The sequence below is a fragment of the Sabethes cyaneus genome, chromosome 1 (genome assembly GCF_943734655.1).
Source record: "Sabethes cyaneus chromosome 1, idSabCyanKW18_F2, whole genome shotgun sequence".
Lineage (NCBI taxonomy): Eukaryota > Metazoa > Arthropoda > Insecta > Diptera > Culicidae > Sabethes > Sabethes cyaneus.
This window is the reverse complement of record NC_071353.1, coordinates 8,623,093-8,647,120: the sequence shown is the minus strand read 5'-3', so window position 1 is coordinate 8,647,120 and position 24,028 is coordinate 8,623,093. Positions and strand designations below refer to the sequence as shown.

The 24,028-nt window shown below is 40.9% G+C and overlaps 2 protein-coding genes across 3 annotated transcripts; one reads left to right on the top strand and one right to left on the bottom strand.

The window, feature by feature from the left end:
• The first annotated feature begins 2,182 nt into the window (after positions 1-2,182).
• Positions 2,183-3,290, top strand: LOC128736898 (CLIP domain-containing serine protease B8-like). Its single transcript, XM_053831402.1, has 4 exons — positions 2,183-2,339; positions 2,395-2,506; positions 2,570-2,880; positions 2,950-3,290. Exons 1-4 carry the CDS (start codon positions 2,183-2,185, stop codon positions 3,288-3,290), a joined length of 921 nt encoding a protein of 306 aa, XP_053687377.1.
• A 13,782-nt stretch (positions 3,291-17,072) lies between these two features.
• LOC128735394 (endoplasmic reticulum mannosyl-oligosaccharide 1,2-alpha-mannosidase) lies at positions 17,073-20,745 on the bottom strand. 2 transcript variants are annotated; one of them, XM_053829881.1, is made up of 6 exons: positions 20,153-20,745; positions 19,920-20,084; positions 19,443-19,760; positions 18,745-19,272; positions 18,502-18,689; positions 17,073-18,431 (listed from the first exon to the last, which is right to left on the bottom strand). In XM_053829881.1, exons 1-6 carry the CDS (start codon positions 20,243-20,245, stop codon positions 17,783-17,785), a joined length of 1,941 nt encoding a protein of 646 aa, XP_053685856.1. In that variant the 5' UTR covers positions 20,246-20,745; the 3' UTR covers positions 17,073-17,782. The 2 variants fall into 2 exon arrangements, with proteins under 2 accessions (XP_053685856.1, XP_053685863.1); XM_053829888.1 differs by lacking the exon at positions 19,443-19,760.
• Positions 20,746-24,028: the final 3,283 nt, after the last annotated feature.

Genomic DNA, 24,028 nt, shown 5'->3' with positions numbered 1-24,028 from the left:
TCAGGGCGAGCCGGTCGTAGGCAACGGCGAGTGTTCGGAAGCGCCGGCCACTGCGGGGGGGGGGGGGGGGGGGGGGGCAGTCCTCCATCTGTTTGGGTCTATTCGTTTTCCTAGGACTACTGACCTCTAGTTAGTTCCCTAGTCCTCGCATCGTTTTAACTTTTGTAAAATATAAAGCGGCGACGTTAGAGCGGGGCTAGTTATCGAATAAAGTTTACATAACAGTTAATAACAGCAGTTAAATTACTATTGTTGTATGTCTTATTTCTAAGTATTCTTTGGATTCAATAAAACCGAAAGCAATGTTTGCGAATCGAGCGAGAAGTCAACGATGCCTACTCACACGCGAGAGAATATGAGAAGCATAGTATTAAACGCTTACATCGCTCACGCAATCGTCAAAGAAACAGCCGCCGTTGCTGTATACAGACATTCTGCTACCCACATACTCGCGCACGCACATCCTCACATTGTCTTCCTGCATAACTTATTCGCGAGTCAAAAAACTCATGAGCAATCAGCTGCCCGTGAAGCTAGTGGGGAACTATGATACAAATTTTGCATTACTTTTTCTTTTCTTAGTCATCTTCGCCTTCGATTCCATTCATGGGCGGGAGTGCGAACCCTCGCGAGTAATCGGTATCAGAAGCTCGGGCTTCAACGACGAACGAGAGCGATGACCGTAGCTGTTGGCTAAACTCAGACTCGCAAAAACTCGTTGCAGTGCATGAATAAATAAGAGCGAGGGTCCGAAAGAATGAGTACGCATCTGTGAGGAAATCAGACCACACGAGTGTGGGCTTCGCAACACTGATCCAAAAGCAAAGCCTGGCTGCTACACTTCGTTTCAAAACTTAACTTTTTTAAGCAAAACTTAACCGTTTTTATACAACAGACTTCGCAGCCAGCCGATCAAAGTTGATAATACGTTTCTAATAGTAACATTCACGAAATCAGACATATTTTTATAAAAAAAAGTAAATATTTTGACTTAAGGGCAAAATGTACAAAAAAATATAATCTGCGACATTATAGATAACAATGTTTCCTAGATTATTGCAGGCGTAGTCGGGCTGCGAATGTTTGATTCATCCAAAAGAATCGTTACTGGTTAGATTTTTGCTATACATATTCGTATTATTTATTGACTATATATTGGTATTCGGTAGAATGATTACCTCTAATTGTCTCCATATGCAATTGTATAACTCTGGCGAGGCCTCATGAGGCTCATCCTTGGTTGGTGCGTTCTCAATAGCTCCTCTTACCAGTATATTAACTCTATAAGAAGCATCATTAGGATAATATAAAATTCTGCACGAAGGATTGATAATGTGTGACCTGAGAATGATCCCATCCTTAAGTAGAATGGTTTTGATTCTACTGAGTTTCGCTCATCAAAATAGATTCTACAACCTTGCGGTTACGAAGTACTCAATGTTACACTCGTGCTGACATTCGGGTTAGTGTTGCATTCGGGCTAGTGTTACTTTTGGGCCAGTGTTGCATTCGGGCTAGTTGCTTTCGGGGTAGTGGTTTTCAGGCTAGTGGTATTCGGGCTAATGTTATAGAATCGACTTGGAGAGCTATCACTTCTACTGTCAAAGTTTGCTCAGAGATGGACTTAGGATGTAAGAATAAAACTGCGCCACTCTGGACAACATTATGATTTTGATAGAGCTGAAATATAAACTGTAACCAATGTTTTCTAAAATCCAACAATTTGGATTTTTTTCTGTTTAGAATATGATGTATAACACGCGTAATTAAAACCATTAGCGGAGCGACAGTGAGATTTGTGGTTAATATTCTCCTCAAAAAGAGTGTTGTAATAATTGCCACGAAATTGTTGCTTTTTAATGAACCGATTAGTTTGAAAACAATTAAAAGTCTTTCAGAACTGGAAGAACTATTGGTGCTCGATATTTTCGAACTATATGGAATGACACCCTGCGTGTAGGATATACTCTTACGTAGGTACCTCCAAAAGTGTATCACTCCACCAGATCAACCCCATCATGGGGGATTCCCACCTCATTAGATCAAAATTATTACTGATAACGCTAAGGCTATGGTTTATCATGTATTTGCAAGCACAAACATTTGATCTCCGCGAGTTATCTCATTGCTTCAGTTATATCTTCATAAACCTCCGAACGGCAGCGTTCTGCCAGTTGACAAAATGCGACAACTACAAGCAGTAGCGATAATTTTACTGTCCGTACTGGCGGGCGCCACCAGGTCCGAATTGACGAAACCCGATGTGTATGTCATTTTAGGAGGTACAATAGCTGATTTTCCGGAATTTCCTTGGATGGCAATGCTTCTTTATGAACACAGTTAGTATATATGAGAAAAAAACTCGAAAGTTATTATAAACCAATAAATTTGCAGAGAACTCACAACAAATGAAGTATAACTGCGGAGGATCGCTGATTAGTAGCACTTTTGTGATTACGGCAGCTCACTGCGTCAAAGGTCCACAATATGATATCGCAGGCCCACTGTAAGTGTAAACCAAAATATTAAAATTTTCACTACTTACTATCTGTTAACCTGCTCTGATCAGAAAGCTAGTGCGTCTCGGGGAATACGACGTAAACAGTGACCCCGACTGTATGGTGTTGGCAAACCATCACTTTCTCTGTAGCCCAGGCAAATTTGACATACCGCCGAGGAGCATTCGAGTTCATCCCAGTTACCGGGTTGGTGACCGAAACTACCGCCATGATCTTGCGATTGTGGAACTGGAATCGAGTCCACCGCTTTCTAGTTTCATTCAACCGATCAAATTACCCGACGAGGCACGACAAACTCTGATCGCTGCCCTAGGAGCAAGAACAATGTTTACCGTAGCCGGTTGGGGTCGAACGGATTACTGTAAGTACAGTTCCTTCCATAAGTGGAAGGATTAGCAAATACAAATTAGCAAATCATCCTTCCCTCCAGTCACGCAGCAGCTAGGAGCAATGGCAATGAGTCCTGTCAAGCAAAAAGTCGATGTGCCTTACGTTGATAAGCGTAGCTGTAGAAGGATCTACCGTACGCAGAGGAAAACGCTAGGTTTCGGTCAACTGTGTGCAGGGGGACAACCGGGCAAGGATGCCTGTCGCGGTGACAGCGGTTCATGTCTGATGCTTCGTGATCGGCAGGAGGGTTGGGTACTGCTGGGCGTCGTTTCGTTTGGGACCGATACTTGTGGCGTACAAGGTTGGCCCGGGGTTTACACTGATCTGCGGAAATACACGAAATGGATTAGAGCGAATGCGGTTCCGAAGTTGTTTAACTGACTGCACGCATTCAGTTCCGGTAAATTGTAACTAACCAACGTTAGGAATGTTAATCATAGATTATTGTTAAGGGGCCGTGCAATAATTACGTAAGGGCTTTTTCCTCATTTTTGAACCCCCCCTCCCCCCTATATAAGATTTTGTAAGATTTTGACCAATCCCCCTCCCCCCATAAAAAAATCTTAGTAAGATTTTTTGAAACATCAAAACTCAAGTTTTATTTAAAAAGTTATACATTGAAAGAATATTGAAACAGTTAACAAAGTTTAAACAAGTTTATAAAAACCAAAGTTCAAACAAATTAATAAAAAAAACAATATCCATTATCTGTTGTAAATCCCTTTATGGGCCACTCACGAACAGAACGTATTTCAGCATTGAGGTTGTCAATAAATGTTGGTGTATGCTCAAAAACTCACTAGCGTTCACTTAATTCGCATTGATCCACTCTAAATCGTCTAAACACGTGTCCTCGTCAAGTAGCGTACAAAGAACTTCTTTGCCTCTTCTAGATGACACGCGGCATGGTCTTATGTTGGAATTGGCACTCCGTTGCGTCTAATGTACAGATCTGTAATGATCACCGCGGTTTCCTTTGAAGCAAAATACTGACCCTGGTCACATGCGGCATTCAAGATCTATAGGAACAGAAGAACAATACATCCCAAGAAACATTTTTGTTGTATAGTAGTTTAGCACTAGTTCCATTGGTACAGCTATACATTAGTTGAATAAGCTACTTTTAAACAAAAATGTTTCTCGTGATAGCATAAGGGAATTTGCGGCTGCCTTGCGGGATTGAGATAAGCAATTGCAACGACATATGTTGGAATAATCCAGCTTTCCACGAGCGATAATGGCGGCTGATGGGTACAACTTTCTGAAGGGCGTAATTAGGTTATGACATTCAATGCAGGAGCGGTTACTGCGGTTACTATGGAAGCCACTACGGTTGTTTGGTGATTGGTAAACATTGTTTAGTTTTCGCAGACCAGCCGAAAAGGAATTTAGTTGAAGAGAATCGAATTTTTGTACTTTCTTGGCTATCATTTTGTGAAATAGTCTTTGCATTGGGTCAATGTGACAATATTTCAGCAAAGAATAGTTACAAAACTGCGCTTCCGTATAACTAAATTCCTTTTCGGCTGGTCTACGAAAACTAAACAATGTTTACATTTTTCCACTCAACCAGCAAACAACCGTAGTGGTTTCCATAGTAACCGCAGTAACCGCTCCTGCATTGAATGTTAAAACCGAGATGTGCCCTTCAGAAAGTTTTACCCATCAGTCACCCTCATCGCTCGTGGAAAGCTGGATAGCATAAACCGATGACATCAGATGGCTCAAGAACAAGTAGCCCAACTGTTGTTTCCCTGAGTGGGCAAGGCTAAAATACTCAGCAGGTTGCTGTGCCTTTCCTTGCACTATGAAGGATTTCGACACTTCAAAACTTATCTATTTGAAATTTTTAGTAACAAGCAACCCATACTATTGAAAATGTGAATTTTTCATAATTTTTTCGAGTGTGAAAATCTTACGTAAGAAATGATTAAACCCCCCTCCCCCCCAAATAAGATTTTGTAAGATTTCGCGAAACACCCCCTCCCCCCATTATGCCTTACGTAATTAGTGCACGGCCCCTAACCTGGTAGAAATCGAGTGCTAAAACTGTATCGCAGAGTATCATGAAGTATATAAAATTCTTGTTCAGAATGAAATGATTGTACATTATCAGTGTAAAGCTTCCTTGAGCATTTTTTGCCTCCAAATTTTGCTTTTGACCGACCGTGTGAACAAACTTCACCGTTGCGCTGAACACTTTGAACAACTCTTCCGAGTCTCAAATGTCACAGACCAACCAAACGGTCATCGAGCAATCAACAAACTGCAACAATTCGTCAGCATCTGAGGCTCTGTCGTAAGCTGACATCGATCCAGCAGGAATTGCCTCTGTTTTATTCGAAATAATGTAGACTAACCTAGTATTATCATCGGAAACGTTCTCCGACAATTCTCCAAATTCCAAATAAAAAAATTAATGCTTTCTAACTATTCTAATTTCTAGCTCATTGATTCAGTTTGCTCTGTTCGGTAACAAGCCAACTCGAAGGATTCACTCCCAGAAGTTATATATTGTAATTATTTTCACACCGCATTACTCTTCCTCTAGAAAAAAAAACAACTTCAATTATGTTTTGACCTAATTTATGGAACTCCGGGTACAGTTACTAATTTGTGACCGATTTTGTCTTCCTACCCCCCGCTCCCTTCTACTGGCGGCGTCATCGCAATCGGTAAGTTATGATGTGTAGCTAAACATCGCTTTCCCGGCAAGCCAATAATGTGTGAAACGATCCGTCGCTCGGAAAGTTAATTTTCTCTGATTTCACGCTGCCTCCACTCTTCGGACTGGATCGCTCGTAATTCAAACACTTTCGGATACCGTTCATTTTATGTCTGATTGATCCTTGCAGTGTGATTCAAACCATTCGGTCGTAATAAACTGAACCAAACCGCCTCAGCAACAATGTATCACACATTCGTTGGGTACGCAATTCACACACCATTCGGTACCATTAAAGTGCAATAAAAGTGCAATTAACCATGCACGATTTCGGCAGCGCGGGACGTCCCCAAAAATTTTCCTGAATTTTACAACCATGCCTAATTGAAGCATGCTCACAACTGTCCACACAGAACTTTAAGCTGTCAGATTGTTTCGGATTCAAACGCCCATTTGATTCATGTGCCAAAAGTAGTAAAACCGGCTCGTAAAAATGGTATGTATGCACATACTTTGTAACCGAGCACTAACGGGGGAAATGAAAACAAACACGAAAACTCGCTGGTGTAGATCTTGCGTTTGGTCTACTTAAAATGCTCGATCGCATCAACATTTTGCGTCTGTACAGACCACATGAACGCAGTTTTTGCGCACTAATTCCAGACTATTAAAACATTTATCTCGATTGCATCTGTTGCTCATCCTCAACTCGAAGCTGTCGCCCAGAAGATCCTTTTTGCAACGGGCACATGTTTGTTACGAATTGTATCTCTTATTTTTTTTCCGTCGGAAAAACACTTGCAGAAAAAAAAGTGAAAAGAAAATCTGTAGTTTGCAAAACTAACATTCAAAGACCCTCACGCACATGTTGCCGGTCGAATGTCTGGCCAGGCACAAATAAATACCGCTTTGGGCTCAACGTTCAACGATGATGCTGGGCCTGGCATCGATGGCTCGCCTTGTTCCACGAGAGCAAACCGCCCGCCATCCGTCACACCAATAGTAAACCAGTATCGCAAAAAACGGCCAATCCAATTGCTGCTGGCAGTGTTGCGAGCTGCTTCATGCTGGCCAACATTCGCCTGCTGTGGTGATCCACAGAGGACGAAATGCTTCAATGCGAAAAATTTGTCGAATAATTTGGGATGATTTAGTGTCTAAAGTCTAAGTTTTTTTCAAAGCGTCTTCTAAGCATGCTCATTTATCATCCACTAAACCGCACTGGGTGAGCATTAAGTTTTATGCTCGTGCAGACCAGGTCCTGCCAAATGTACGTTGGATCATCATCCAAAAAAACGTCATGTATGGCAATGAAATGGCTGATGTAGCATGCGACAATTTGATGGCTTTTTATGAGTTTAGTGACATTTCCATGAAAAAACTGTGTCTGCCACATGGTATTGTTGGGTTTATCAGAGCGAGAGTAGCGAGCCAATTTACATATGTTGACATTATTTTGCCAAGGTAGTTCCATTTTCAAACTGAGAATGTATCAACCGAAGAAAAATCATTGAAATGAGAAAGATGAAATCAACCTGCTGCTGCTGCTGCTGACGCTATCCGTTCCAGCTGGATTGTGTTCCTCCCGCACAGAAGTCAATGCACTTTGTCAAAATAGGTTGCTCAGGACATTAGTCATTCAGCGAAGATCATCCACTGGAACATAGGCGTAAATCCCACATCGTGCAAGAAGACAATACTAAAAAGGACGACGCGCTGACGTGAAGAAGCCCAACAGCCGCCACGCAAGTAGGTATAGGCAACATATTTTTTCAATCCAGCACTAGCTTATGAAGTAATTCGAACACATACCGGACTGAGTGGAAGCACATCATAAATCTGTGCGTACCGCAATCCACAGTCAAATAACGGTAGCTAACGGTGCTGGAAGTTAGTGATTTTCCCACACTTTTAACCTCCAGCCGGAATACGTATGTCGCGCTGCATGCACGCAGTTTGGCTTCACGATCGGTATCTTTTCGATGAGCTGCTGCACCTTATAGACAAGATCAGGACTCCCAACGAGAGACAGAGAGACAGAGGAAAAAAACGGGGTAAATGAGGTTAGGAAATGCTTCACTGGCTCTTCACTTTATGACACACTGTGCTATGTCGGATGACACTTAAGCGCGTTTTAATGTTCGATTTTATTTTCTAATTAATACACACTTATGGCTGAAATCCGTCAAACCGGCTTTGATGATTTTTCGGATTTTTCTTCGGAAAAAAATGTGTTTATGATTAGTCACTTTTACTGTGTCAAACAGTCGAACCCGAACGGGACGACGGTGAGAAACTTTTCGAAACGTGTGTTGTTCGGTAATAACGAGTAAGGACTATACACTTAGCGTGCACAAATATCCTCGAAATGTTTTTATTAATGTATATTTGGTCTTGATTTTAATATCCTTTGTATTACCAGGCTTTATTGTCAAACATCCTTAGAGTGTTTCAATTTACTGATTTATTGATCAAAGTACTTATATACTTTGTACTTATATCAATACAGCAGTAATATTTTTTCATCAAAGATTTAAATATAGTCTGGTTTTCCCACGGATTTAACTTTTTCTGTTGTTTTTCTTGTTTGTTTCCTTTTTTTCTGTGACGCATAAAACCATGAACGCATGGAGTAACAATATTTTTTGTGCTTATGTGTAACGGCAGGATACGATACATCGTATCTACCGTGAAGGATAACGACCCATTAGGATGTCATCAACATATATTATTATGGTATCGAAAAACGCAGCAAGGGATGTGATATATTGTGGACATTGGAAAAAAACTCAATCACCAAATGTTACGACTTTTTGGAAATGATTTTTTCATCCTTTTCACTTCCTCATTGAGGCACGGCAGTAATTTTAACTGATGTCCCTTTGCTGAGCCTCTTTGTAGGACATTTCACGAGTAAACTTCTTAATTGAGACATGAAAGAGTGAGTCCCAGGTACTAATCGAATCAGCTAAAGGTCTTTTTTGGAACTAGTTCAATTTCGAGCGGTAAACATGTTAAAATCTAATAAAGAAACACACCAATTCCATAAAAATAGTACTAGCGAAATTTGAATGTGCAACAATTTTGTTCGAATTTTTGAGCTTATACTTCCTTTTCGGAAGAATGAGTAGCCTTGTGCACTAGCCCTGTAACTGTCCTGAACTCTAGTAGACGATAAAGAAAGGTCAAGTCTTAGAAAGACGCTTAAGCCCGAGGCTTCTTTCTTCCTTTTCGGATAACACAAGTTTTTTATAATGGTATTTAAATTTTTGGAAGCCCTATTTTGATTCCTACTATTTTATATGTACCTATACATATTTTTTTTGTCATTTACAACAACAATATATTAAATATATTACAATGTATCGTAGAACTAAGCGGCAATATCTGCATATGAACCAATTGGAGTCGAAATTGGGCCACTGCCCCCCTGACTACAGGGCTGCCATTCTATTCCACCCTTTCAAAAATCCCCTCTTGCCATCTAGCCACTTGTACAACTACTATCGGTCCAGATGCAAGAGAACAGTTTTGGGCACAATTTCGCTAAATCGGTAATTAGCGACGCTAAATTCTGATTAGTGAGTTAGCACTTTCGCTAAATTTGGAGTACGTTAGCGAAACCGTTAGCTTCGCTAATCGCTAAATCGCTAAAGTTGCATGAAAATTGGAAATGCATGTTTTTATGCATTGGTCAGAAATAATGTCACACATATCGGCATGTTGTTCAGCTCTTTCGTGGAATTGGTAATCAACTGGCTTCTCCGTTTTGGCCACGTAATTATTCGCGCAAATAAGTTCTATTGTTTGCTGCTGGATGACGCTAGGTGGGTTGGTGGTATTCAGTACAACGATTAGCCTTAGCCGGTCTATCTACTCCAGTGATCTTTTGGCACAATGGGCCAGACCGGCCAAAAAACAACATCCTCCAGGCGGCAACTTCTGGCAAGTCCATCATGCTGCATATTTCCAACAGATATTTATGTATATTTAGAACAGTGGCTCTGGCTTGGACATTCCCTTCTCACTGATCGTCAGATACAGAAAGACCTTCTTTGGGAACTTGGTGTGGGAGAGATATTTGACGCCGTTGCGTAAATGGGGATGGTGGGCGTAATGTAATCAATGCATGGGTGTAGCAGCGAGGGGGTTGGGGGTTTAACCCACTAACATTTCCTACATTATAACGCATATAATATTTAACCTAGGCCGAGACCTAGGCAACATCGACAAATCGTGCCTGGCTTTCAGTTGTCGTCACTTGAAACAGTCCCTTCAACTTGAGCTGACGCTCTGCTGAAACGTACCGTTCAACAAATGGAACCAGTCGCTTCATCTATGATGCGAAGGTAAGAGAAAGCCAGCATCATTTATTTGTCTCAACGATGCCGAGCCCTGGCTTAGAGCACAGGAAATTTTTCGGGGCTGGTTGGACGATCTTCCTCGTCGTCGTCACCAGTTTAGAGCCGGGGTGGTTCGCGCTGTTTAAGGCTTCATTCAACTTGACCTTGGGTTACTTGTCGCCCATTTCCCAGGCGTTTCTGAAATCGCAGGTTTTCCACTTCAAAAAATATAAAATGTCGCTTTAGACCTGGATGAGCTATCTCGCACGTTGAGTCCCTCTGCTCTGGGTGCCGGTGATGTTGTTGTATAGAATTGTCCGGTTCAGCGTAGTTCACCGACTGTCGCCAAATCCGTTAGTAATCTCCCCAAGTCTGTTGCCAAGTGTCTGTTGCCTTTGATTCATGCACTCTTCGCTTTCAGCTTGTACTCCACCAAATATCGTCCACAAGGGTGCGTATGCCCTCAGTGCGCATTGTCAAATTCCTACAAACTGTCGGTCTAGCAGCAGGTTTGTATATGGTCAGTTTCATACGGCGGCTTATGCCTCTTGATCGTACCGTTTTACGAAGGGCGAAGTAGGCTCAATGTTCTACTTGAATATGTCACTGGGTGGATCTGCATACACGAACTCATTTACCACTTTTGTTCCGTCGCTGTCAACAATTACCGTCCGCGAAAAGCGCACGTTCGTTGGTCTCGTTTGAGCCTCTACCGTACATGTATCTTCGACGCATTTATTTTAAGCCCAATCCTCCTAACCTCCGCTTTCAATCTAGCGCAAATGACCTCTGACGTGACAAAACCTCTGGCTTTAATATCAAAGCGCGTAGCCAAGAAGTTTGCTACATTTACTGAAAATCAAACTTCTTGTTTCGTTATCTGCCCGTCGAATCACTCCCTCAAGAGCGATTTAGAAGGGCATTCAGGATAAGTTGTCAGCTTGTCTCGACTCTCGCCGCGCCGACTCAATCCTATGGACTCTAACAGCCACTCCCAGCCGAGATTCGAACATACAGCATACCTCGATGACAACTGTATAAATATAACACTGTATAAATCCTACGTCATGCGGGTTCAAATTGATCTCCGCAGAAATCCTAAAGGGTTTTGGAACTTTGTTAAATCAAAACGTAAACATTCCGCCATTCCTTCTAATGTTTATCTCGACGAAACCGAAGCTAAAACCACTATAGAATTTTGTGAGTTGTTCGCGAAATTTTTCGTTTCCGTTTTCGCTGAACAATCGGCTTCTGATTCTGAGGCAACTATCGCTGCTGCTGATTTTCCTGTTGACTTAGTGGATATAAGTACGTTTGAAATAACTCCCGATATGATACTGTCAGCTGCAAAAAAACTGAAGCGTTCGTGTTTACCTGGACCTGACGGTATCCCAGCGGTAGTCTTTGCCCGTTGTGCTATGGCATTAGTGGAGCCTTTGTGTCTCATATTCAACAAATCGTTCGAGGATGGAATTTTTCCGACGATCTGGAAGCAGTCACTCATGTTTCCTGTTTTCCATTACGAATCTTTCTGCTGCGTCGAAATTATTTGAAATTGTAGTGAGTAGTTTTATCGTTGCTAGAACAAAATGTTATATTTCCAGCGACCAACACGGATTTACGCCTGGTCGTTCCGTAAGCACGAACCTTATGGATTTTACGTCCACCTGTATTTCCCACATGGAACAAAAAGCGCAAATCGATGTGATCTATACTGATCTAAAAGCAGCGTTCGATCGTATTGACCATAAAATACTACTGCAGAAAACCTCGCGGCTTGGCGCATCTCGGAATTTCACCGAATGGCTCAGTTCCTATTTATGCGGCAGAGTTCTACGTGTTCAGCTTAACTCCTGTTTCTCTTCCCGGTTTACTAATTTGTCGGGTGTGCCCCAAGGCAGCAACATGGGACCTCTACTGTTTGTACTGTTTATCAACGACATCGCCCCGCTGCTTGGAGTTGGATGCAAGCTAATGTACGCTGACGATTTGAAATTGTACTCACCAGTTCGTTCTATAGATGATTGTATGCGGCTTCAGGGGCTTTTGGATATGTTCGCTGACTGGTGCAGGAAAAACTGGCTGGTCATCAGCATCCCGAAGTGCCACGTAATGACTTTCCATCGCATCGCTAGTCCAATCTCCTTCAACTACCAAATAAACGAACAGCTAGTTTCGAGAGTCGACCAAGTCAATGTCCTCGGAGTACTGCTTGATGCCAAGCTGACGTTCAATTTACATCGCACCACTGCAATATCGAAGGCTTCCCGACAGCTTGGCTTCATCGCAAAGATTGCCCGTGATTTCAGTGATCCCCACTGTCTGAAGGCGCTATACTGTTCCCTGGTACGTCCACTGATCGAAAATGCGTGCATAGTTTGGTGTCCTTATCAACTGGCGTGGAATCTGCGTATGGAACGGGTGCAGAAACGTTTTGTCCGGCTTGCGCTACGAGACTTACCTTGGCGTGATCCAGCAAATCTACCACCATATCCCGAACGTTGTCGTCTTCTGGGTCTTCAAACACTCGAGCGGCGTAGGAAGGTTCAGCAAGCTGTATGTGTAGCAAAGATCCTAAATGGCGAGATCGATTCACCGACAATTCTATCTGCTTTGAGCTTCCGTGCGTCGCAACGCTCCCTCCGATCAACCGGACTACTGCAGCCGAGTTTTCATCGAACAACTTTTGGATGCAACGAACCAATAACTGCCTGCATTCGAACTTTCTCTACAGTTGAAACCCTCTTTGAGTTTGGTGAACCTTCACATAAGTTTGCACAGAAAATATGTAATAGTAGTTTTTTATAAGCATGACTATGACTATATTATTCAATAAGACAACTGTGTCAGTTGAATTTCACAATAAAATAAACAAATAAACGGAAATAAACAAATAAACAACTGAGAGGCAATATTTTAACATTTGTCTTATTTTATTTCAATTCGATTTTTTGTCAAATGAAGAATAGTTTTTAACTGAAATTGATTCCTTATTTCTTGAATAAACTGCTTCAGGCTAGGCTATATCCGACATTTTTTTTTGTATAACATTCCCCCCTCCCTATTCCCCCGCTAATCTGAGTTTTTCGATTAGCGAGCTAACTTTTTCGGTCAGTGGATTAGCGATTAGCGACGCTAAATTTTCGGTTAGCGGTGCCCACCACTGAGAGAAACACATTCCTTTACTCATTTGAGCGTGCCTCCTCACTTGTAAAGGATCGCCTCCTCCTTTTGTCAACCCCTTTGCGCTGATTCTTCTGTGTCAAAAAACATTTGTGCCAAGCTTGATGAAGAATCAGGCGTACCGGTTATACAGATATGTGTGCAAGCATAAATTTGGAACCCTGCCGTTTTCTCTGGAGTATTTTATTTTCTCGATCTAATCTTTCAAATAATATAAATAGTTGATAGAGTACTTTAAAATTCAGAAACATTAGTTGAACCAGAAAACACAGCAACTAAAATAATTGATGGGTCCCAAATTTATGCACACAAATATCTGTATTTGTGGCAGCGCTGATTCGTACTCACGTTCCTCGTATCCCACCGTTAGCTTCCTTCCCAGTCAATTCCCTCTCCAGTCACGTGGCTAATAATGCATCTGTTTGCTCTCTCAAAATCCCTATAGCGGATGCGAAATAAAGCCTTTTGTTTCATATATCCCTTCCTTTCTCCCTAAGCCCAACCCCAATCACCTCCTCACTTTCTTGCCTCCCAGCTACTTGCGCAACCCCAATCGATCTAAATGAAAGAGAAGCGCAACCCCTTTTATTCATTTGGACCTCCCCTGCTTGATAGAGACTTCCTCCTTTTGCCCACCCCCCAGATTCCATTATGTCAAGGAACGTAGGGTAAGGTGAGGCAAGACGGGTCACGGGGCAAGATAGGTCAGTTGCATTAACATGAAAGTTTTAGCTTAATCCAAGCCAACGATTTTTTCATATACTACCTAAAGTAATGCTCTTTTATAATCATCATAATTCGTAACTTATCTTATAACCGTTTTCGATAGAAAATTTTGAATGTAAAAACTGCATTTCTTACGCGATACATGAAACGATACAAAACGAAGCAGATCCAATATTTCGTCAGCAGAAAGAATAGCAATATGTTTTCTGTACGCTTGTATCATTTCTAAAACCACATAGGATAACAAAATTTGTTATATACTACAAAAGTGTTAAATAAACATGTATTTTGTTCTACCAGCTCAATAGGGGCAAGATGGGTCACATTGAAAAAGACTTGTGTGGCACCCTATGTTTGTCCATATACCTTTATTTTTGAGTTTCTTTTTTGTTGTTATTAAATAAGTGACTAGTTTTTAGCTGGCCCGGCATATATTTTATCTTCAAAACAGTTAATGCGGCAAAAGGTTACCCAAGTAACATTTTTGTTGTGTAATAGCGAATCAAGCACTTGTTCCACGGGAATTAGCTGTACAATAGTTTAATAAGCTATTATACAACAAAAATGTTACTTGGGTAGTTTTGAGACATTTCACTTTTTGTCTGATATACCTAATTTTTATTTTGTTTCGTTTTATTTATTTTTGTCGCCAATTTTTAAATATATAAGCCGTTTTTCTGCAGAAACAATGAATAATTTTTGTTTCTGTAAAGAATTCATAACGGGTTTCGATAAAAAAATCGCTTTTTGTTTTGTGACCTATTTTGCCCCGCATTTTGACCCGTCTTGCCCCGTACTTTTTGAGAGCTTAAAATAACATGTCTTTTAAAAGTATTCACAAAAAATATATAATCCTCGAAAACTCGGACTTGTTGATTCTTGCGGAAGAGATTATTAGTGACTCCATCTAAATAAATGACAAGCGGGTTAAAATTGAATTCGTAGAAAAACGCATCGGGTACTTTCCTTAGGTGACCCGTCTTGCCCCACCTAACCCTATGTGTTAGATTCGATTGTGAGTGAGCGGTCGAGGCGTTCTCTTTCAGTCCGGTCTTTCACGCTTCCAAGTTCCTCATGTTTTTTCAATGTTTTTTGTACTCCTGCCTCACTAATTTCATATCTTCGAGCAATTTCTCTATTCGACAAACATTTCTTACGATTTTTTACGAAAAGTTTACAGATATCTTCACGAATTTGCTTTTTTGCCATCGTACCAGATAAAAACGCGCACCAGTAATGAAAAATCAATCACAAACAATTTGTTTTGACACTTCGCTGCAGTGTGATGGTGAGGAAACTATTCGTATGCAGTCGGCGGCGTTGTGCAGTCATTATATTAGTAGTGCGTACTTTATTATGACCAACTAAAAATTAACTTTTTCTAGAACTATACAATAGCTTGATCAAAATAGCTAATGTTTATATTTAACGATACATAAATCGTTTAAAGCATTGAAAATGCTACAATTTGTCCAAATATACCGAGTTCATATGTTTGACAATAAAAAAGATACCGCGTGTTATATAGTATGAGAGCGGGTGCGTACTTTATATTGTCCAGTACTGTAGCTTCTAACATTATTTTTGGGGAAAATAGGGCAAAATGGGTCACTTCTCGAAGTCTGCGCTGGAACCATCGCCAATCGATTTCCTGCATTTTTTTTACATAAGAATAGGTATCTTGTAAGATTCCAAACCAGCGGCTTCTAATTCTTGGGATTACGAGCTTGTGCATCGGAATGGAACTGTCGACCGGAAACTGCGTGGTAAGATTTTGAAAACCTTCAAGAGGCAACCCAAAATTCGGTGCTGCCCATAGTATCGTGAGGAGAATTCGACTCCGGGAAGGAATCAAGTCGTATCGAGCTAGCAAATAGCCAATCCGAATCATAAAACAGATTAGTGTGGCCAAAATCCGTGCTCGAAAGCTGTACGACCGGGTGCTAATCAAGTTCGACGGGTGTCTTCTGATGGACGATGAAATCTGTGACAAGGCAAATGCCAAATCAAAAATCTTACTTGGCAACGGCTCGGGGGGATGTTCCAAGCAATTTTAAATTGGTTTTTGCCGACAAATTTGCACGAAAATTTATGATTCGGCAGGGCATTTGCGGCTGTAGCAGAAAAACGAAAGTTTTTGTTACAAATAAGACAAGGACGTCGGAACTGTACCAAAAGAAATGTCTCCAAAAACGAATTTTGCCATTCATTCGATCCCACCACCATCCCGTGATGTTTTGGCCAGATTTGGCAAGCTGTCATTACAGCACTGTCGTTCAAGAATGGTATGCAGAGAAAGGGGTCCATTTTGATCCGAAAGTCCTTGACCCGCCCAATTGCCCCCAGTTTCTCTATTGAGAAATACTGGGCAATCATGAAGAGGAAAATCATGGCAATTGTCATTGTCAAAGACATCAATCAGATGAATACCTGGTGGAATAAGATAGCCAAAACGAAGAACGAAGAAAGTGTGCGTCTCCTAATGAGCCATATTACAGGAAAAGTTCGAGAATTCCTTCGAAACCGTGACGAATAATTTTATCCTTTTTTTTCTTAAAAGTATGAAGAAAATGCTACATTTGTGTAAGAAAAGATCTTGAATTCAATAATAAATAACTAAAATACACGCACCTATTTTTGTTTCAATACTATCGGTTAATTAAAGCGGGACCATCTATGAGAACGTGGTCAATCTGGTTCATCGTACGTTGGTCAGGTGATTTCCAGGTGGTGTTGTGGATATCTTTGCGTAGGAAAAAGGTTCTTAGAATCACCAGACCTCAAGAAGCTGCCAAGTTCATACATCGTTGTCCATTACCGTTCGTGTCAGCGCAGGCTATGGGACTCGAATACCAATCTATACATTTTTCTCCACCGACATAGGCGTTCATATCCCCGAGAACGATCTTGACGTCCCGTGGCGAGCAGCTCTTGTCCGTTAACTACACCCTAACGTAGAACGCATCCTTCTCATCGTTGAGTCTACACTACCAAGTCCGTCCTCAGTTCGTTGGTAGAGCCGCCGCTCTACCTGAGCTAAACTAAACTGGCCATTTCCACCACATATCTTCCGAACTTTGTCTCCTCTGCGACAGATTTTCTACAGAACCACGATGTCGAGTTTACAGGGTTCAAGCTGTTCGAGCAGCATCCGGTCGCCATCAGCGAAGTCATGCCAAACCTAGCGGATAATGCACTCCAAAATCAATCCATTAAATAAAATCACAAATATTAAAAAGACAGCCAACGACTAAACCTTTATTGATTGTAATATCAAATACCTTACAGTACTAAACAAATCCTTCGCCTGGTTTGGGCGTCGTTACCGACGAGCAGCGCTTTACCGGCTCCGCTCGACACCGTAGCCGTAGTAAATTTTGTGACTAGACTGTTTTAGAAACTATCTCACATTGTAGCCTGCCATGTGCGAATTATCTAAAATTACAAGTTAATTAGTTTTACTCCGCTAGGTTCTAGTTCTCTATCAATCTACCTCTAACAGGAATTAAAAAAATTCAATATTTCAATCTATCAATGCTGTCTACCGTAACTATCTACTCGATTATTACGCGAATAGTGGAAAGAGTATAAATAATTCAAGAAAGAAAATGTTTTCTTTGTCTGATAAGACTAATCGGAGATAATAAATTGTTTTGTTTGGCTAACGATAGGTACTATTGCAAAAACGGATCTCTACACTGAATATTGTTTCTTTTTACTGGTATGTCTATCGCAATACTTTACTAGCACTAAACAATGGCTATGTATGCAGGTTTTTGAACTTGTGTTGCCTATGGGAAATGGAATCTATCGCCAGTTGATGCGATGGATATTTAGGTAAAGAATTCTATTTATGGAAAGAAACAATTTAACACTACCCAAAAAGTTATCAGTATCCTACAAACTTTACAATTGGGGCCCTGCTAATCACGATTAGCTTGGCCATTTACCGTCGTTTATTCCTGTCGAATAGGCAGCGGATGTGCTTCCGTATTAAATACATATTTGTCTAGGTCGATCTCCGATCGATCATCACTGAACAGCAAGTAGAAGTACTTGAGCGTCTCGCCCAGCCAGAAACTTTCCATCATGTCACGCGGCCGGGTGTTGAGTTGATTCTTAACATTACCAATGGACGTGTAGCCGTTCTTCACCTTGGTGTACTTGTTGAACGCTTCGAAGATCGTCCAGCCCATATCCTGGTAGGTTTTGTTCCCGGTAATGGCATAAAAGTAGTATAAACTCTCGACGAACTCCGGTCGCAGCAAATTGTGGGCATCGTTGGTTTTGACGTAGATGTCATATTCCGATTCACCGTTCAGATTGAAGTAGGAAATCTCCGGCGCCAGCTGGGTCGGTTGCTTCATGTACGTCTGGTAGCACGTTTCCAGCAGGTCGGTCGCTAACTTTAGGTGAGTCTTCGGCATGCCGTTTTTGTAGCCGAGCAGCAACGTTCCCGGTAGGTAACAGGTGAGATGATCCATTTTCGGCTTGAAAGTTTTACCGCCGATTAGCTCGCCAATGTAGAGATGTTTCTCCTTTGGTGTGGTTCGCACAAGCTGATTGATCACGCCCCGGATAGCGGTTTGATAGTCATCGATTAGACTGTGTTATTTAAGAAAAAAAAAATACAATGATAAAAATCGCTGTAGGTTGAGGGCAAATTGGTACTTACAAATCATCGTTTTTCCTTCCAGTCTGGAGCCATTGCTTTAGCAAATACTCGTAATAGGAATCTGCTCTCGCACCGAGAGAGATGGTAGCAAAATTTCTAAATTGACCTGTGTTGGCATTGATAAAAATTGGCACTAATCCTTCGTTCTTCTCTAATTCATGTACTTTAACATTAACCTTCGCAGCAGCCTACAAACATTAAGAAATGTTAAGCTGCTAAATTTTTAAAATAAAAAAAACGCACATTTTCAAACACCGGATTCAGAGTACTCCTTGACAAATCCCTGAACTCCAGTTGAAGCGTTGTTACTTCACTGGTAGAGCTATCCGGCGACCACTTGGGAGGATGTGCCTTCATTGTGTCGATGTTGACATCCGAATAAGGAATACCCGACGGTGAGTCAAAACATGGCAGCAGCCGCTGGCCTAGATCAAGCGCTTTGTTCAGAAACATTTTGTCGCCGCTTAGATGATAGGCACTCAGTAACCCTCCCAGCACCCGGATAGTGACCTCGAACAGATTTACGTCACGGTTGACGTCGAAGCGCAGGTACTGTTCAACCCAGTTACGTGACTCATCGAACTCTTCCTGCAGGTCCATGATATACATTGTATCAAGACCGTCCACAATGGTCAAGCCCAGCCCGAACCAGTCCGAGTAGCTCATCGAGATGGGCTTCAGATTGTCATGTCCCCAGGCGTACTCTTTGTAGCCCTTCCAAGAGTGTAGGAACGCATCAACCACTGCTCGTTGCCTGTCGTTGGTTGGTCCCTGGAAGAAAAATGTAACTGTTAAGTTTGAATATTTTGGGATGATTTCCAACAGTATGATTTTATTTTTGTATTGTATTTTCAGTTAGATTGCCCAAGCCCAACTTAACATTAGCCCAATACCCAAGCAAGACAAACGAAAGCAACACTTCGTTCAAGCATCGAACCTACCTTGAAATCTTTAGCCCCGTCATTATTGCGATTCTCCTCGAGCACATTCTCCTCATTATCCACGACCTCTTTGGGTTGACTGGGAACGCTTCGCACGGTAGCCACTTCGGCCCCAGGCGATTCCTGATCGCGCGACTTTGCCACAGGCGGTTCATCTATTATGTTTTTGCTTTCCACGAAATGATCGCGATCCTGGTTCAAACTGTCATCCACAAGTTTGACTTCCTCCACGGGAACAGACTCCGTTGAGCGTAAGATGCGCTTCTCTACGCGTTCTTGTTGTACTTCCGCTAGATGAAGCTGACCCAGATTTTCATGCTGCATTGCAAGGAGTAGGGTGAAATCAGACGTTCAGGTGCGGGGCGTGATGAAGTGTATTTAACCAGAAAATGATTGCGACAAGCGTGGTGCAGGACGTAGAAAACAAACAGACAGATTTTACAGATTTTTTTTCTGACAACGGACACCGTCACTTACCCGATCTTTGAATGGTGCTATCTGAATATGCTCCAGTCGCTCTTCTGACTTTGATTGTCTGCTAGCGGCATCGTCATAAGGTATCAGGAAAAACAGATATATGCAAACCCCGGCTAGGACGATGTAGACCAGATTCTTTTGGAATCGGGACAGCTGATTCCAATGCTGAAATACGATCATATTATAGTAAATAAACCTAAATCGATTCGCTCGAACATATAAACAATTCTAACCCTTCTCAAACTCTTCCTTGTGCCCGAGCTAGATGCTGTATCACTGCTATTTAATGGTAGCAGTACCGAAACGTGTTCCTTTCTTAAATCCATCAGTGTAAACTATTAATATCTAATATTATCATATACAATATGATGGTTAAATGATAACAAAATTTGTTATTGAATTATTCGTTTCTGTTCCTAACCCAAACGGAAACACAATCGAACTGATTATCAAAACGATGGGATTTTTTTAAAAAGCAAACTGCTCAAAGATTAGCCAGCTGAGTCAACAAGGTTGTCGAATTATTTCGTAGATGTTTCTGCCTAGCAAATAGGTACACTGAATAGCGGATTTTTCTATTAGTTATCTTAGATCTCCATTTGAGCGACGTATCAAAATAACTTGACATCCATCATGCGAATAGTTGTTGCACAGCTCTCTCCCGATTTGCGATTTCTCTATACTGTACTTTATTCTAAACTGAACTGCAACTCCAACGCACTATAGATAACACTCCGATTTAAATTCAAAACGAACCCCGAACCGAATATTATGCATTTAACAAACGGACTACATTTTTCTTGAGCCACATCAGTAAAAGTTACATTTTTTTTATGCTGACAGTTTGATAATGACAACAAGCGTAAAACCTTTTCATAGTGTTGGTGCGAGCATATAAGCTTGAGTATTTTTCCAATCAGATTCTTCCGTGCACATAGAATGATTCATGAAAACGATAGATTGAATGAAAGGAAATATTTCACTTAAAGAATCTGACTAAAGAAATGACATTGAAGCTCATTTTCGGTTCGTCGAAACCAAGTGCGCATAAATCTCGATGAAACCTTCTGAATCTTTTGCTCGAAATCAAATTTGTATCGTACAGTTCATAAAATCGCCTAAATGTTGAACTCGAAAAAATATTGTTCGAACTTTTCCGAGCAACTTTGAACAGAGTCACGCACAACTATCACCGTTGAGTAAATCAGGTTTAATGATGACAGGAGACCGCGAGTGACTGAGCTCCAATTTTTTTTCTTTAGTCAGATTCTTTAATTTCACTATTTGGACTACACGGAAATCAATCTGCACGTTACCCAAGCAACAACGGTTGCAAGAGCAATCGCTGGTTATGGGTTGATTTAAGGCTGCATAAAGTAAGCACTTAAATGGTGTTTGAACAAGCGATGTAACAACTACTTACAGTTCTTTAAAGCAGCTTTCTCTCGAAAGATGATAAACATAAGCCTATATCATCTTTCGAGAGAAAGCTGCTTTGAAGAATAGCGGATTTTTCTGTTAAACAATCCGCTTCTAAACAGCCATAAGCAACAAGCCGTTTTACGGATGCTCAAAGGTTTTTTTTTTGTTTAGATTATGGTCACTTTAACCAGCATTGGGTCATTTGTGACTTCTGCGGGGTTGGGGTTTGAGCCCGGGTCCTCGGCGTGAGAGGCGTAAATGCTAACCACTACGCCGGGACTGACCCCCGTATGCTCAAAGGTGTTAAAGTGTAGAGTAGCAGCTTTCATTAGGCTCACAGCTTTCAAACTACTTTAAGGCTGCTTAAGGGTGTTAAAATGGCTTTGCAAACTACTACCAAGTCTTCACACGGCTCACAGCACACATATACCGTCAGAACATAGAATTTCGCAATTCGGCTGGCAGCAAAAATATATGTCAGTTATCTACATTATTGACTGCTTCTTGTGTAAAGATATTCCCACTATCTGTTCTGCAGATGCAGATGGGGCGGATCATACGGTGACTCGGTGAGTGCTTATGGATCAGAAGATGGCGGGTTTAATTCCCGAAAAAGACATGCATTTTTAATTAGCTCACTTATACGAATTAAATTTATTCGAAATTAAAAATATCGCGTTCGACCAATGGATCACAGCGAAATAAAGATGACGCATTCCATTTTTACCTTTGTTATACTATAATTACCTTTGTTATATTTGTTATACTATAACAAAGGTTTAGGAATTGGTCGAAAAACACGAAATTGAACCGAGGCCCGGAGGGCCGAGCCACATACAGCCCGGACTCGATTATCCGGGTGCTCATTTTTATTTTCAGCCCGGATAATCGAATCATCATTTTTGGTACAAAATTTTTTTTGGTATGTCAAGTTTTTAGACTTTTAGGTATCAGAAATGTTTTATTTATTATTGATCTATCTTCCCAAAAGTCAGAAAAATCCTTTCTTACGATTTTTTCCACTGATGATTTTTTTTTGTGCAATATTATTTTTTGTATGTTATGTTTTTCTATATTTAGGTATTATAAATGTTTTTTTATTATTGATCAATCTCCCCTAAAGTCATAAAATTCCTTTTTTGCAATTTTTTTACTGATGATTACGATGATGATGATAATGATGATGGTAATGATGATTTTTAAGTAAAAAAATTGATTTCATCATCTCAGGATTTATTTTTGTTTTATCGCCGATAAAAGGGATATAAGAAAGGAATTTTGTAGCTTTAGGGAGGTTAATCAATGCTTGTCTAGTTGGAATCATCATGTAGCATGAAAATTATAATATTTGGGTTTAAAACAAATCAATAAAAAAAAATTTTTCGACGGTTCGACGAACTGAGCAATGTCTCTGTGTGTGTGTGTGTGTGTGTGTGTGTGTGTGTGTGTGTGTGTGTGTGTGTGTGTGTGTGTGTGTGTGTGTGTGTGTGTGTGTGTGTGTGTGTGTGTGTGTGTGTGTGTGTGTGTGTGTGTGTGTGTGTGTGTGTGTGTGTGTGTGTGTGTGTGTGTGTGTGTGTGTGTGTGTGTGTGTGTGTGTGTGTGTGTGTGTGTGTGTGTGTGTGTGTGTGTGTGTGTGTGTGTGTGTGTGTGTGTGTGTGTGTGTGTGTGTGTGTGTGTGTGTGTGTGTGTGTGTGTGTGTGTGTGTGTGTGTGTGTGTGTGTGTGTGTGTGTGTGTGTGTGTGTGTGTGTGTGTGTGTGTGTGTGTGTGTGTGTGTGTGTGTGTGTGTGTGTGTGTGTGTGTGTGTGTATGTGCGGGGCGCAACTTTTCTATCGCCTGTTTCTCGGAGATGGCAGAACCGATTTGTTCGCTATTACTTTTGTTTGAAAGGTATTATTGCGTAGTATAACACTATTGAATGGTTTCGAGGTCCGACATTTCGTTTAAGTTATAAGTAAAAAAGTGAAAATTACGTGACACGATTTTCTCCGGAACCAAATAACCAATTTCAACGATCTTGATATCGAATGAAAGCTCTTATTAACGCTAATTTTTTTCGGTAAATTTTATTGCAAACAAACAAATAGTTTGAAAGTTATGCTTAAAAAACCTGTTTTGACAAGGTAATAATTATCGCCTGTTTCTTAGAGATGACTAAACCGATTTAGGCGCTATTACCCAAGTAACCACGAAGCTTTATATCAATTCAATTGTAATGCTTTATAGTGCGCTACAAAGCATATAATATAATGTGTTATTTTCTTACATGTACAATAAATGCAGTAATAAAGTGGAAAAGGGCCCCACTATTGTCAAATTAAAGCTGCATTATAATAGCAATTGCTAAAGCACCATTACGGCATGAATTAAACATCGCTTCGCCTGCATTATCGACATATCGTTATTTTTAGCCTGTTTGCGAAAAAAATATAAAAACATCAATTCGGCCGGCGTGTCAAAAGACAAAAATAAATATATTTCATATTTATTTTTTAAGTCCGCTGGTTCTAGCAGCTTCTCAAGCTATGCGTTACTTCATTATTTACGACGAATGGATTTTTTTTGCATTTCAAATGTTACCTTTAATGAGACTTGAACCTGATGGGTGCGTGTATCCCTGCATGGTTCATTTGCTGGCGCCTTTGATATCTTAACCACAGCTGTTATAGATGAGTGGGTTGTAATTAGT

Coding starts and splice junctions, on each gene's coding strand:
- LOC128736898 (XM_053831402.1), top strand. CDS start 2,183: ATGCGACAACTACAAGCAGTAGCGATAATTTTACTGTCCGTACTGGCG. Junction 2,340..2,394: donor AATGCTTCTTTATGAACACA/GTTAGTATATAT, acceptor ATAAATTTGCAG/AGAACTCACAACAAATGAAG. Junction 2,507..2,569: donor TATGATATCGCAGGCCCACT/GTAAGTGTAAAC, acceptor TGCTCTGATCAG/AAAGCTAGTGCGTCTCGGGG.
- LOC128735394 (XM_053829881.1), bottom strand. CDS start 20,245: ATGGATTTAAGAAAGGAACACGTTTCGGTACTGCTACCATTAAATAGC. Junction 20,085..20,152: donor CAAGGAAGAGTTTGAGAAGG/GTTAGAATTGTT, acceptor ATCGTATTTCAG/CATTGGAATCAGCTGTCCCG. Junction 18,690..18,744: donor TGAATCCGGTGTTTGAAAAT/GTGCGTTTTTTT, acceptor TAATGTTTGTAG/GCTGCTGCGAAGGTTAATGT.